The 14979-nt window shown below is 56.4% G+C and overlaps 2 protein-coding genes across 21 annotated transcripts in view; one reads left to right on the top strand and one right to left on the bottom strand.

Annotated features, from left to right (window-relative positions):
* MRTFA (myocardin related transcription factor A) overlaps positions 1–14821 on the top strand; it is a 232145-nt gene extending 217324 nt beyond the window's left edge. For 6 of the 7 annotated variants that reach the window (XM_063622894.1, XM_063622896.1, XM_063622895.1 and 3 more), the window contains 8 exons: positions 722–897; positions 1419–1568; positions 4095–4348; positions 4620–4791; positions 5853–6863; positions 7750–7902; positions 8192–8252; positions 13198–14821. In XM_063622894.1, the coding sequence (XP_063478964.1) occupies positions 722–897; positions 1419–1568; positions 4095–4348; positions 4620–4791; positions 5853–6863; positions 7750–7902; positions 8192–8252; positions 13198–13715 (2495 nt within the window). In that variant the 3' untranslated portion in view covers positions 13716–14821. The remainder of the gene's footprint in view (positions 1–721; positions 898–1418; positions 1569–4094; positions 4349–4619; positions 4792–5852; positions 6864–7749; positions 7903–8191; positions 8253–13197) is intronic. The other variant, XM_063622898.1, reaches the window with a different exon arrangement.
* The window catches only part of SGSM3 (small G protein signaling modulator 3), a 40795-nt gene continuing 40636 nt past the window's right edge, over positions 14821–14979 (bottom strand). For 13 of the 14 annotated variants that reach the window (XM_063622926.1, XM_063622920.1, XM_063622910.1 and 10 more), the window contains one exon: positions 14821–14977. In XM_063622926.1, coding sequence (XP_063478996.1) covers positions 14837–14977 — 141 coding nt within the window. In that variant the 3' untranslated portion in view covers positions 14821–14836. The remainder of the gene's footprint in view (positions 14978–14979) is intronic. The other variant, XM_063622914.1, reaches the window with a different exon arrangement.

The raw sequence follows: 14979 nt of genomic DNA on the forward strand, positions 1-14979 counted from the left end.
AGGGCAGTGACAGCCAGCAGGATGTTTTCTTCTGGTGCCCCTCCTACCCAGGTGTTGGGTCCCTGCAAGCCACTGGCCTCTAGAGGAGGTCACCACACCTCCTCTATTTCACCTGTGCAGGCAAACATCCCCTTTCTGGGATACCCTCCATCCGAAGCCCAGAGCCAGGCTCCTTAGTCTGTTCCTGGCCTCTGGGGAATTCAGCTACACTCACAGGGCTGTTACCCAGGCTCTTCTGGTCCCTGGTTAGCTGGTTCAGAGCCCTCACTGCACCATCTGTAAGCATCATGGGGGAAGAAGAGAGTTTTGTGTAGTGTGGGATGAAGATACAAAGTACCTTTAACAATAGGGAGACGGTTGAGGTAGAAAGGTAGCCCGGGTCTCCCAGGGAGGAGCAAGGGAGGGAGGGACAACTTGACATTGAAGACTAAACACAGTATAGAGTTACAAGCAAGAGGCTAAAGGAGGCCTTTGCTCAGCCCATGAGGTCACTCTGATGGCCTAGGAGGCCTTTCTGGCCTCTCTTGCAGGGTCATGATGATGACCAGAGCTTTTTTGGACCAAGAAAGCAGATTGGCTGCTAGTCTCCTTGGCTTGCCTGCCTCACAGGGCATGTGGGCTCTGGGCCAGGCACTCTGCTTGTGGCCTGTGAGCAAGACCTGTCCCTGCTCACCTGTGCCCTGGGCTGGAGGTGGAATCTCACACCAGCTTTGGGTTTCAGTGGGCCAGGTGAACTATCCCAAAGTAGCAGACAGCTCTTCCTTCGATGAGGACAGCAGTGATGCCTTATCCCCCGAGCAGCCTGCCAGCCATGAGTCCCAGGGTTCTGTGCCGTCACCCCTGGAGGCCCGAGTCAGCGAACCACTGCCCAGTGCCACCTCTGCATCCCCCACCCAGGTGAGTGTGTGCTTCCAGATGCTTCCCCAGCTCCAAGGTGCTAGGACTGCTCAGAGTAAGGTCTCTCTCCTGGGCCACGGGATGCCTCCTGCTCTGGCACAGGGAAGCCAGGGGGATGCTACCCTAGTTGCTCAGGTGCTGGCTGCTTGAGCTCCCCAGTGGTGGGAGATGTGGGCAGTGGCCCCTCTCCAGCAGCCAGAGGTCAGGTGGAGGACGATGCTGGCCATGGCTGCCTTGCAGTGGGATTGCAAAACCTCATTGGCCCAGTCTGTATTCATTTATTTGGAGCAGCCTGTTTTTCTTGAGTATATTCAGTTCTGTGACCTTTTCATTGCCTTCTCTCTTTCCTAGCTCCTCCTTGCTCCTGCCACCCTGGGGGTTGCTCTTCTCCTCCTCCAGTCTCTGCCCACCATTTGCCCTCTGACAGTGGTGGCATCTGAGGACCCTGTGTAGGGTCAGGGCAGGCTGGGCACACCCTACCTGGAGGTGGCCATGTCCTCACTTCCCTTTTTCCCTCTCAGGTTCTGTCTCAACTTCCGATGGGCCCGGATTCCAGAGAAATGCTTTTCCTGGCAGAGCAGCCTCCTCTGCCTCCCCCACCTCTGCTGCCTCCCAGCCTCACCAATGGAACCACTGTCCCCACTGCCAAGTCCACCCCCACGCTCATTAAGGTACATTTCTGCCAGCGATTGTACCCTCCCCTTCCCTGTGCCCTTGGGAGTCCTGCTGTGACTTCGTTCCAGCTGTAGGGACAGCTGCAGGGGGTGTGGTGCGTGTCTTCTCCTATTGGTCTGGGAGTTTCTTCACGTTCTCTCTGCTGTCCATCATGACACTGGCTGTTGCAATCATAGCCACCAATTATTGGTGGCTATGGGCTGGCCTTGGGCATTCCAGGTCCTCATTCCTGCTCTCATCCATGAAGTCATTCCCATACATTATGTCTTGTTCACTCAACAACTCCGCGAGGCAGAAATAGAGCCCTTTGCTACAAGAGAGGAGCTGAGCAGTGAAGTGACGTGGCCAGAGTCATGCAGGAGGTGCCACTGGGTGGTGTTCTCCTCCAAGGCCTGGCCTGAAATGCCTGCAGGAGGCAGGGGTTACCACTGTCGGTGTGGGGGACCCTGTGCTGGGCACTGCTGGCCTCATGGACTGAGGAGTCTGCTGTTAAATTCAGCTGCACCAAGAGCTCATGCAGGGTCCTCCGTGCTCCACAGAGCTGCCTGGCCACCAGGAACTCGGGGACCCCAGCCCCACACCTCCACCTGGCCCACGCCTCCCTAACTTGCTCCACCTGCACCCTTTGTGCTCTGTCCTTTCTTATTCTCTAGGCTCTCTCCTCACACAGACCCTGTGCCTGGCTTGGCACTCCCTGGCCATCTGAGCCTCAGGAGAGGCTGACAGTCTGCAGCCTGGGCTGTCTGGTGCTCGTGCTCTGGCCTTAGTAGGCCCCACTAGCTCTGGGAGCTGCCCGCCCTTCTTGTGGCACTCCCTGGCTCTGTCCCATGGTGACATCCCCAGTCCCGCCTCTGCACATGACCCTGTCATCTCTGCTGCCTCCTGCTTCCTCCATGTCAGAAAGTCACTGTGGCTTCCTGAATGTCACTGTCTCCTCTTTCAGGCCTTGGGTGCAGTGAGTGGCCTCTCTTCCCAGCCTACCCCTGCTTTCAGTGCTGCCTCTCGGGTGCTGCCTCCTCAGTTAGTGCCTGTCCTCCACCTGCATTCTCTTCTCACTGTCAGCAGGTGTCCCTGCTTTTCCCCCAGAGTTCCTCCAGCGTGCTTCTCGTCACACTCCTGTTGCCTTCCTTTGCCTATCACGTTTGGAAGAAGAGTCTGTGTATTTTGTCTACACATCTCTTCAGTCACCTCACCAGTGGACTGAAACATTATCTTCAGGGGCCTCAATCCAAGTCCCATCCCCACCGCTGTGCTCCTGGCCCAGCTGTTGGGATTCCCTCTCCTTGGTTGTGCTTTTTTCCCTGCCTCCCTTCCTCCTCCCTTTAATTGGGGGTGTTCCTTAGGCTCTGCCCTCTGCCTCCTCTCTGCCTCTGCCTCTGCCTCTGCCTCCGCCTCCTCTCTGCCTCCGCCTCCTCTCTGCCTCTGCCTCCTCTCTGCCTCTGCCTCCTCTCTGCCTCTGCCTCCTCTCTCCCTCTGCCTGTACTTCTGCCTGCTCCCCAGCCTGTGCTCAGAAGCTCGCTGCGGCTCTGTTCCCTTCTTCTGGGGCAATCCTGGCCCCACAGCCCCAGCAGCCCTGCCCTTTCTCCATCCTTCCCATGCTCCCAGCAAAACCAGAACCTCTTCTGTGATCACTTCTCACCTGCCACATGTTCACTTCCACATGTCTGTTCTTCCACTAGTGGGTCACCTGCCCAAACCTTCCTTTCGGTCCTCATTGCCACAAGGTCTAGACACCACCTGTTCCTACATCCAGCCTTGTATGCTTCTGTCTGCCATTCTCTGCTCAAAACTTCTCGGCTCTCCATGGTCTCTCTGGCGCTCCGTTGCTAACTCACCTCGTCCAACTGCGCCCTTCCTTGCTCCAAGAACAGACCTCCCATGTATCACCTGCTGACCCTTCTTGGGTCTTCCGACTGTCCTGGCCCAGTGGCTGTGCCGGCTGGAGGTCTTTGGGGCATGAATAGGAGCTTTTGGAGTCCTGTGTTAGAACAAGAACAAGATCACATTGTGCCTTTGGGCAAGTGACTTCTTTGAGCCTGTTCACCATTTTCAAGTAGACAGTTCCTAACTGGCAGAACTCCCCCCAGCCCCAAAAAGAGCAAGAGAAGAGCAAGCAGCATTCTTGAGAGGCTTGCCTGGCCCCGTCTTTGTAAAGTGCCTTGTCTGGGGCAGCCCGAGCTCCATCAGTCAGCTGGGTTTTACCTCCTTGTGTTCACCCTTCTTGGGGTCATGGTGATGTCTGTGCTTGAACATTTGGTTGATTTACCCTCCAAGCTAGAAGCTCTTTTAAGCCGGGGGCCAGGCACAGCCCTCTTTGTCATTCCAGCCCCTTTCCTGGCACATTTCTGGGCACATTTCTGCTTTTGACGGGGTGTACGGTCCCACAGGGAAGATTGGAAATGGGCGAAGTGTGGATGGGGAATGTCTTCTCGGAAGCCACACAGGCGTGGGGAGAGCTGCCAGCCCCACCCCGAGAAGCCTGAGGCTGCCCCTGAACGGCACCCTGTCTCCTGTGCCCTCAGCAAAGCCAACCCAAGTCTGCCAGTGAGAAGGCACAGCGCAGCAAGAAGGCCAAGGAGCTGAAGCCAAAGGTGAAGAAGCTCAAGTACCACCAGTACATCCCCCCGGATCAGAAGCAGGACAGGGGGGCACCCCCCATGGACTCGTCCTACGCCAAGATCCTGCAGCAGCAGCAGCTCTTCCTCCAGCTGCAGATCCTCAACCAGCAGCAGCAGCAGCACCACAACTACCAGGCCATCCTGCCTGCCCCGCCAAAGTAGGCACCCGCTCCTCACTACCTGCCCCTGCCCTCCCCCAGCCACCCTGAGCCAGGCAGGTGCCAGGTCTGGTGGGGGTGAACCCCACATCTTTAAGGACCCTCTGGTCTGGATGCTACAGAGTGGTCTGCAGGTAGGGCCACCCTAGCCTTTGCTGGGTCCTTGCCCCATGCCCATCTGTACCCAACCCTGCAGCCCAGGCTTGGGCTGCCACCTGCAGAGGCCACGGGTGATGCTGGATGGGTGCTAATTTCTGCCTTTTCTTCTCAGGTCAGCAAGCGAGGCCCTGGGAAGCAGCGGGACCCCCCCAGTACGCAGCCTCTCCACTACCAATAGCAGCTCCAGCTCGGGCACCCCTGGGCCCTGTGGGCTGGCACGTCAGAACAGCACCTCACTGACTGGCAAGCCGGGAGCCCTGCCGGCCAACCTGGACGACATGAAGGTACATGGCCACTGGAAAACTTGAGTCACTGCCGGCCTGGTCCTTCCCACGGGGGCTATCTGGGTGCTGGTTTTTAGGCAGGGAAGGCAGCCAGCCTAGGACCCACCGTCATGGAAAGCAGAGCAGGGCTCCAGGCTCTGGTCCCCATCAGACAGGGGTACCTTGGACACAGCTCTGAGGCTGCCTGGAGGTGGTCATGGTGAATGACACCAGCTTCCTCGTGGTGGTTCCTATTGTTGGCAGCACAGCCAGCGTCTGTCCAGGCCGTCGTATGTCTCTTATCTTCCTCGACTTGTATGGTGCATGCAGTGTGAGAAGTGGGGATTGGTGCCCCTTTGAGGATGGTCAAGCAGAGGCAGCGACAGGAGGAGGAGCTTGTCCACAGTCGCAGACCTGGTCAGTGTAGACAGGACTGTCCAGTAGCAGCCCTGCCCGCATTTTCCCCTTTGCTGGTTAATGCGGAGCTCACTCTGCCGTTCAGGTGCAGTGTCTGCCTGGGAAGAGGGCGGCCTGTGATCAGGGCCGCAGACCTGGCTTCCATCCTAGGGCCTTGGGGAGGAGTGGGTCATGCCCAGCACCTTGCGTGTTTTCTCTGCCCCATCAGAAGATGGATTGGACCAAGCTCTCCCTTGAGAACTTGTTCTCTGAACCAGGCTGGGCCCTACTTTCATGAGCTCAGTTTTCTCTTCTGCAAAATTCAGTCTGTTCCATTGAATATTTATTGAGCCCAGGCACCATGCTGGGGGCTGGGGGCAGCTGTGGGCACCATGTACCAGCCCCTGTTGCCTGCGTAGGTGGGGAGCATTTTAACCAGGCCCCTGCTAGAGTGAGAACAATGAAAGTTGTTGTTCTCAGGTGTTGGGGGGTTGTTCTCAGGTGTTGGGGGTTGTTCTCACCTGTTGGCTCAGGTGGTGGGGGGCATTGCGCCCTCCAGGCTGCTGGAGGATTAGGGTAGTTGATGCATCTGAAGTGGCCCATGGGGCCCAGACTGCCCTTCTGCCTGGACCCAGTGCCCTGTGTCCAGCTGCCGCTGTCCTCCTTGACTCTTGACTGCCTTGCAGGTGGCAGAGCTGAAGCAGGAGCTGAAGTTGCGATCACTGCCTGTCTCAGGCACCAAAACTGAGCTGATTGAGCGCCTTCGAGCCTATCAAGACCAAATCAGCCCTGTCCCAGGAGCCCCCAAGGCCCCTGCCACCACCTCTATCCTGCACAAGGCTGGCGAGGTGGTGGTAGCCTTCCCGGCGGCCCGGCTGAGCACGGGGCCAGCCCTGGTGGCAGCAGGCCTGGCCCCAACTGAGGTGGTGGTGGCCACGGTGACCAGCAATGGAGTGGTGAAGTTTGGCAGCACGGGCTCCACACCCCCTGTGTCTCCTACTCCCTCAGAGCGCTCACTGCTCAGCACGGGTGATGAAAACTCCACCCCCGGAGACACATTTGGTGAGATGGTGACATCACCTCTGACGCAGCTGACCCTGCAGGCCTCGCCACTGCAGATCCTCGTGAAGGAGGAGGGCCCCCGGGCCGGGTCCTGTTGCCTGAGCCCTGGGGGGCGGGCGGACCTAGAGGGGCGCGACAAGGACCAGATGCTGCAGGAGAAAGACAAGCAGATCGAGGAGCTGACGCGCATGCTCCGGCAGAAGCAGCAGCTGGTGGAGCGGCTCAGGCTGCAGCTGGAGCAGGAGAAGCGAGCCCAGCAGCCCGCCCCCACCTCTGCCCCTCTCGGCACCCCAGTGAAGCAGGAGAACAGCTTCTCCAGCTGCCAGCTGAGCCGACAACCCCTGGGCCCTGCTCACCCATTCAACCCCAGCCTGGCAGCCCCAACCACCAACCACATAGACCCTTGTGCTGCGGCCCCGGGGCCCCCGTCCGTGGTGGTGAAGCAGGAAGCCATGCAGCCTGAGCCCGAGCTGGTCCCCGCCCCCCAGCTGCTTCTGGGGCCTCAGGGCCCTGGCCTCATCAAGGGGGTTGCACCTCCCACCCTCATCACTGACTCCACAGGGACCCACCTTGTCCTCACCGTGACCAATAAGAATGCAGACAGCCCTGGCCTGTCCAGTGGGAGCCCCCAGCAGGTACCTGGGTATGGGAGGAACTGGGCAGGGCCCAGAGGAGGGTGGGAAGAGTGTCTCGTTACAGCCCACTTGGGCCAGGGGCCCCCTCATGCTGGACATTTTGTGTTTGCTTCATTTAATCTTCCTTCACCGGTGGGGGGGCACTGAGACTTAGGAAAGTTAAGGGACCTGCCTCAGACCCCCTAGCTGTAGGGTGGAGCCATTGGTGAGCTCCCCACCTCTGGCTGTTGAGACTAGAACATTTTGGCGCCTCAGCAGCAGGACTCCTGAGCAGCCCATACCCAGGCTGGGCCTGCCCTAGTGCTGCTCTGTGGGGAATGGCCAGTGAAGGTCAGAGGTAGCCTGCCCTGGGGAGAGGCTGTGGGGTCCTCTCTCTGGCCAGGATCCAGCTCAGGGTCCTCCCCTCAGAGAGGCCAGCTGTCCCCATCAAGGTGTCAGCAGCGGAAAGCTCCCCCAGCAGACACTCTCTCAGCCCAGGCCACAGGTGAGGCTGCCCTAAGGCTTTATGTAGCTTCGTGGTCCTGCAGAACTTGGAGGTAGAGGAGACAGTGACAGGAACAGGTACCTCAGGGTAGGAGACTAGGGTGCCTGAGCAGCCCCAAGCAGAGAAACAAGCTGCAGAAACCTAAGGGGGTGACCAGCCCAGCCCAGAGACCTCTCCCAAACCTCAATGGGGCCAGGCACCCCCTGCAGGGTTGAGGGCCCCCCACCCTGTATTCCTTCTTACCTAGTGGCTTTCACAAAAGCTCCCTAAAAGCCAGTGCCTCCCATCTTCCCTCCTAGAGTGTGAGAGGACCTGGCCCTATCCCCACCCCCAGCCCCCTACAAGGCAGGTCTGCAGCCCCAGCCCCCTGGCCACTGGTCCTCTCCCTGCTCTCCTGTCCAGCCCTCATCCCAGCCTGGCTCTCCAGCGCCTGCCCCCTCTGCCCAGATGGACCTGGAGCACCCACTGCAGCCCCTCTTTGGGACCCCCACTTCTCTGCTGAAGAAGGAACCACCTGGCTATGAGGAAACCATGAGCCAGCAGCCCAAACAGCAGGTGAGGAAGGCGGGCTGGGCCTGGCCAGTGTTGGCAGCTGCCCTAGGCTGCTGGGCTGAGGCTCCTACAGCCCCACCCGGAGGAATAGGGGGCAGGCGAAGCCCAGCTTCAGGGTCAGAGAGGCCTTGGGGAGTGGGTCGTTAGGGGTCGGGCTCCAGGAGTCCGGGCATGCCCATGGGTGCTGTGGATCTGGCTGCTTATTCTGGGGCAGAGGGAGGGGCCTCATTCATAGTTCAGGCTGGGAGCCCCCATTCAAGATTTTTATCTTTTTTTTTTCTTTGTCCCACAGGAAAATGGTTCCTCAAGCCAGCAGATGGACGACCTGTTTGACATTCTCATTCAGAGCGGAGGTAACCCCAGGTCCCCTGCTGCCTCCCTGACGGCCTTCTGTGTTCATAGGTGTCTCTAGCCCTGGGTTGGTTTGTTGTTACTGAATGCTTCTGTGCGTGGCCAGTCTTGGGCAAGCATTGTGGATGCAGTGGTGGCTGTGAGCCCTCCCGTCTCCAAGGCCTGGGCGAGAGGACCAGGGAACGTGCCGTCCTTCAGCTGGGAGCACTGCCCCAAGGCCCTCGCCTGCCAATGAACAGAAGAGACGTTTGCCCTTGTGGAGCTCACAGTGCAGCCTGGGGAGGTGGACAACAAATGTAAGAAATAAGCAGATGATATGAAGATCTGAGAGGAGCCTTAGGACAAAAATGGAGGGGAGGGAGAGGTCTGGGGAGCCTGGTGGGGAAGGTCCGGGATGTCTCCTGTGAGCAGGGGCAGCTGTGTGCATCTGTGCGGCCTCGGGAGTGCCTGGCGGGTTGGAGTGGAGTTAAGGAAAGGGGAAGAAGGGCTTTGTGACCAGATCATGTGTGGCCTCCTGGGCACCAGGGCAGAGTGGCTTTGGCTCCATTGTGTGGGAAGCCATCGCACAGCCTTGAGCAGAAAAGGCCTGGTCTGATGCAGGACCCAGGCGATAGTAGCCATGCAAGGGCAGAAGCAGGGAGCCCCAGGTTGGGGGCGGCTGGAGAGCTGGGCTGTGGCCCAGCAGGCAGTAGTGGCGGGCAGGGGAGCGGCTGGAGTCAGCCTCATTTGGAGAGAGCCAGGTTGGTGTCTTTATGGATGAAGTGGCGGGGGGAGGGGGGGAGAGGGAAGGAACAGCCAAGGATGACTTCAAGGGCTGTGGCCTGAAGGGCCAGGGTGGAGTGGCCATCGATGGGGTGAGCTGGGGAGGGGGCACGTGTGGGACCACATTGCACAGTCCCTGATGGGGTGTGTCACGAGACCGAATGGAGGGTTCACAGGGACAGTTGACATCAAGTGGCATTTGTGAGAGAGGTCTGGGCTGGAGGTAGGAGTTGGGGTGTTGTCGCATCTAGATTGGCAGTTGGAGCCGGGAGGCTGCCCAGGGTGTGAGGTGGGGGAGCAGAGGTCGGGGCTAAGCCCAGCCTTGGGGGTCGGGAGGACAAGCAGTGGCAGAGCACGGTGTCCTGGAAGCCAGCCGTGGCCAAGGGAGCTGGGGACTGAGGCCTGGACATGGAAGTAGGCATCATGGGCACAACAGGAAGTCCGTGAGAGGCCTGGGAGCAGGGTAGGGGTGGCCATAGAGAGCTCTCTGGGAGGTTCCCCTGCAGAGGGGAGGAAGGAGGTAGGAGAGATGCTGGGCAGGAGACAGCGCGTGTCTGTGTGAGGGGACCCAGCTGGGAGTGGAAGATCCTAGACGACCCTGAGATGGTCCTGGGGAGGAGCTCACTGGCGGCAGCAGGCAAGAAGCCTGGGCCTGTGGTGCCAACGCTGGGCAGTGAGCGTGGACTTCTCTCAGTGTCTCAGTGGCTTCAGGAGGAGGAGTGGCTGAGGGGTGCAGGGAAAGTGGGAGCTCAGCCTGGAACCACAGCTCTACCAGAGTGGATTTGATGTCGTGTGAATTTTATTTCAATTTAAGACGAGCTCAGTCACTGGTGTTCCTGTGAGGTCGGCAATTCTCAAGCCTTAGGGAGATCCTTGGGTCCCTGGGGTCTGAGGTGCATCTCTCACCAGTGCAGGTGGCACTGAGGCGGCAGGTATGGGACCTGCTGTGAGGATGGCTGGGCTGGGCGCTCAGGAGCGAGGCCTTGGCGTGAGCTTCAGGCGGTTCCAAGGGAAGGAGGTGCTACCCCAGAGAGATTGTTCAAGAAGGAAAAGGGAACAGGCTTTGAACTCTAGCTTCTAAGGGATGGCAGAGAAAGGGAGATGGTGGGTGTGGGTGCTGCCTGCCGCCAAAGGGACACTGAAAAGTGGCCCAAGAGGTGGCAGTGATGCTAGAAGCAGGTGTTTGAGGAGAGAGGTTTGGGCAGGTGGCGGCACTTGGGCAGGCAGCGACCTCCTTGCCTGGTGAGAGCGGCTGCAGGGCAAAGAGTGCATCCTGCTGGGACAGGAGGGGCCAGAACCCACAGGGTTGGGGAGCAGGCCTGGTTTTTGCATAATTCTTTTTTTAGTTGTGGTGAGACAATAAAATTTGCCATTCTAACCATTTTTTAAATGTACAATTCAGAGGTATTAGGTCCATTCACAGTGTTGTGCAGCTGTCACCCCTATCCACTCTAGAACTTCCTCACCCCATAGGGAAACTGTACCCATTAGACAGTAACTCCCCATTCTCCCCAACTCCAGCCCTTGGCAGTCCCCATCCCACTTTCTCTATGGATTTGCCTATCGTGGGGACCTCATAGAAGTGGAATCACAGTTTGTCCTTTTGTGTCTGGCTTATTTCACTCAGCATAATGTCCTCAGGGTCCATCTGTGTTGCAGCATGTGTCAGAGTTTCACTCTTTTTAAAGGCTGAGTCATACCCTGTAGTGTGGATACACCACATTTTCTTCATTCATCTGTGGCTGGACACCTGGGCTGTTTCCACCCTTTGGATGTCGTGAATGTCGGTGTGCAAGTGTCTGTCTTGAGTCCCTGCTTTCAGTTCTGGGCATAAACCTAGGGCTGGAATTGCCGGATCATATGGTAATTTCTTTTTTTTTTTCCTTGGAGACGGAGTCTCACTCTCTTGCCCAGGTTGGAGTGCAGTAGCACGATCTTGGCTCACTGCAACCTCTGCCTCTCGGGTTCAAGCAATTCTCTTGCCTCAGCCTCTGGAGTAGCTGGGACTACAGGCACCCGCCGCCACACCCGGCCAGTTTTTTTTTTGTATTTTTTAGTAGAGACGGGGTTTCACTGTGTTGCCCAGGCTGGTTTTGAACTCCTGAGCTCAGGCAGTCTGCCTGCCTCAGCCTCCCAAAGTGATAGGATTACAGGTGTGAGCCAACGTGCCCGGCCGCATATGGTAACTTCTGTGTTTAACTTTTTGAGGAATCACTAAACTGTTTCCGCTGCAGCTGTAACGTTTTACATTCACACTAGCAATGCACAAGCGTTCCAGTTTCTTCACCTCCTCACCAGCACTTCTTCTTTTCAGTTTTTTGATACAAGCCGTCCTAATGGGTGTGAAGTGGTATCTTAGTTTGCATTTCTGTCATTTAGTGACGTGGAGCATCTTTTCATGTGCTGCCTGACCATTTGTGTATCTTCTATTGGAGAATGGCCGAGTCCTTTGCACATTTTTTTTTAATTTTTAAAAATTGTGATAAATCGGCTGGGCATGGTGGCTCACACCTGTAATCCCAGCACTTTGGGAGGCTGAGGCAGGCAAATCACGAGGTCAGGAGATCGAGACCATCCTGGCTAACATGGTGAAACCCCGTCTTTACTAAAAAATACAAAAAAATTATCCGGGCATGGTGGCGGGCGCCTGTAGTCCCAGCTACTCAGGAGGCTGAGGCAGGAGAATGGCTTGAACCTGGGAGGCGGAGCTTGCAGTGAGCCAAGATCGTGGCACTGCACTCCAGCCTGGGCAACAGTGAGACTCAAGTCTCAAAAAAAAAAAAAAAATTGTGGTAAAATACACCTAAAATTTACCTTTTTTTGTTGTTTTTTGATAAAGGTGGGGTCTTGCCTTGTTGCCCAGGCTGCTGTCAAACCCCTGGCTTGAAGCCAGTCCTCCTGTCCCGGCCTCCCAAAGTGCTGGCATGACAGGTGTGAGCCACTGTGCCCAACCCATCATAACCTTTTTTTTTTTTTTGAGACAGGGTGTCACTCTGTCCCCCAGGTTGGAGTGCAGTGGCGCAATCTCGGCTCACTGCAACCTCTGCCTCCCGGGTTCAAGCCATTCTCCTACCTCAGCCTCCCGAGTAGCTGGGATTACAGCCATGTACCACCATGCCCCGGCTAATTTTTGTATTTTTAGTAGAGGTCGGAGTTTGACCATGTTGGCCTGGCTGGTCTCGAACTCCTGACCTCAAGTAATCCACCCCACTTGGCCTCCCAAAGTGCTGGGATTACAGGCGTGAGCCACTGCACCCAGCCCATTGTAACCATTTTTTAAGTGCACGGTTCAGTGGTATTAGATATATTCATAATGTGTGCAGCCATCACTGCCATCCATCTCCCTTTCTCTTGATCTCGTAAAACTGAAACTATCCCCATTAAACAGTAACTTCCCGCTTGGCCCTTCCGCCAGCTCGTAGCAACTGCCATTCTACTTTCTGTCTCTATGATTTTGACTAAGTGCAATCATGAATTGTCTTTAGTGACAGGCTGTTGTACTAAGCATAGTATCAATTCCTTCATCCATTGATGGACATAGGTTGCTTCCACATTTTACTGTTGTGAATGCACTTATCAACACCTGTGTACAAATATCTGAGACCCTGCTTCCAATTCTTTTGGGTATATGCCCAGCAGTGGAATTGATAGATCATATGGTAATTCTATTTTTAAGTGTTGGAGGAACCTCCATACTGTTTTCCATAGCAGCTGCACCATTTTGCATTTCTACCACAGGGCACAAGGGCTCCAGCTTCTCTGTGTCCTCACCAACACTTTCTTAAAAATTTAATTTTATAGTAGCCACTCCAGTGGGTTTGAGGTGTATCTCACTGTGATCTCCCTCATGACTAGTGATATTGAGCTCTTTTCATGTGCTGTTGGCCATTTGTATATCATCTTTGGAAAAATGTCTGTTCAAATCCTTTACCCATTCTTGAGTCAAGTTTGGTTTTTTGTTGTTGAGTTTTAGAAGTTCTCTGTGTATTCTGGATATGACTTCTTTATCAAATATGTGACTTGCAAATATTTTTAAGAGTTTTATAGTCTTAGCTCTTACATTTAAGTCTTTGATCCGTTTTATTTTTGTAAATGGTGTGAGGTTGGAGTCCACCTTCATTCTTTTGCATGTAGATATACAGGCTTGGTTTCTGATATCCATTTACTCTCTTGATTGATTGGCAGAAATTTCAGCAGATTTCAAAGAGCCACCATCCCTGCCAGGGAAGGAGAAGCCATCCCCGAAGACAGTCTGTGGGTCCCCCCTGGCAGCACAGCCATCACCCTCTGCTGAGCTCCCCCAGGCTGCCCCACCTCCGCCAGGCTCACCCTCCCTCCCTGGGCGCCTGGAGGATTTCCTGGAGAGCAGCACGGGGCTGCCCCTGCTGACCAGTGGGCATGAGGGGCCAGAGCCCCTTTCCCTCATTGACGACCTCCATAGCCAGATGCTGAGCAGCACTGCCATCCTGGACCACCCCCCGTCACCCATGGACACCTCGGAGTTGCACTTTGTTCCTGAGCCCAGCAGCACCATGGGCCTGGACCTGGCTGATGGCCACCTGGACAGCATGGACTGGCTGGAGCTGTCCTCAGGTGGTCCCGTGCTGAGCCTGGCCCCCCTCAGCACCACAGCCCCCAGCCTCTTCTCCACAGACTTCCTTGATGGCCATGATTTGCAGCTGCACTGGGATTCCTGCTTGTAGCTCTCTGGCTCAAGACTGGGGGTGGGGAAGGGGCTGGGAGCCAGGGAGCCAGGGTACTCCAGTGCGTGGCTGTCCTGTGTGATTTGGCCTCTCCACATGGTTGTGAGTCTTGACAATCACAGCCCCTGCTTTTTCCCTTCCCTGGGAGGCTAGAACAGAGAAGCCCCTACTCCTGGTTCAGTCTCACCCAGGGCAGAGGAGAGCAGCTGTCAAGAAGCAGCCCTGGCTCTCACGCTGGGGTTTTGGACACCCGGTCAGGGTCAGGGGGCACTGTCTGGCTACAATTTGGCTAAGGTAGGTGAAGCCCGGCCAGGAGGCTTCTCTTCTGACCCAGGGCTGAGACAGGAAGGGGATTCATCCCTTAACCTTTCTCTCCCTGCTTTGCTGTGAAGGGAGAAATTAGCCTGGGCCTCTACCCACTATTCCCCGTGTCTGCCAACCCCAGGGTCCCAGGGCTTCCTGGGATGGGGCTCCCTGCCATTTTAGTGTCTTGGTGTAGTGTAACCATTTAGTGGTTGGTGGCAACAATTTTCTGTACAGGTGTATATACCTCTATATTATATATCGACATACATATAGACATATATTTTTGGGGGGGTATAGGAGATGGGTGCAACTCCCTCCCATCCTACTCTCACAGAAGGGCCTGGAAGGCCACGGCTCCTGGGGGCCGGATGCAAGGTTACCCTTGAGCTGTGTGCCACGGTCTGGTGCCCAGTCTGGCATGCAGCTACCCAGGCCCACCCATCACGTGTGATTGACATATAGGTACCCTGCCACGGCCTATGCCCCACCTGCCCTGCTTCCTGGCTCCTTATCAGTGCCATGAGGGCAGAGGTGCTACCTGGCCTTCCTGCCAGGAGCTCTCCACCCACTCACATTCCGTCCCCGCCGCCTCACTGCAGCCATCGTGGCCCTAGGACAGGAGGAGCTTCACCCTGCTGTGGGGTGGCCATGAGGTTGTAGCCATCTCCTGCCCTGGGGCTACTGGTTTCACATTTTGGGCTGACTCATAGGGGAGTAGGGGTGGAGTCACCAAAACCAGTGCTGGGACAAAGATGGGGAAGGTGTGTGAACAACTTTTTAAAATAAAAACAAAAACACAGGCCTGTTAGTCCATCTTATTCAATCCATGGAAGGGGTGAGTAGCACAGCTGGGTCCCGGGCCTGTTGTGTCCCAGCATCTGAGGGGCCAGGCAGTGCCTTCTTCTAGACCACTCAAGGAAGGGCAGAACCTTGGACATGAATACAGCTCTGCAGCCCT

Source organism: Symphalangus syndactylus, chromosome 18 (genome assembly GCF_028878055.3).
Source record: "Symphalangus syndactylus isolate Jambi chromosome 18, NHGRI_mSymSyn1-v2.1_pri, whole genome shotgun sequence".
NCBI lineage: Eukaryota > Metazoa > Chordata > Mammalia > Primates > Hylobatidae > Symphalangus > Symphalangus syndactylus.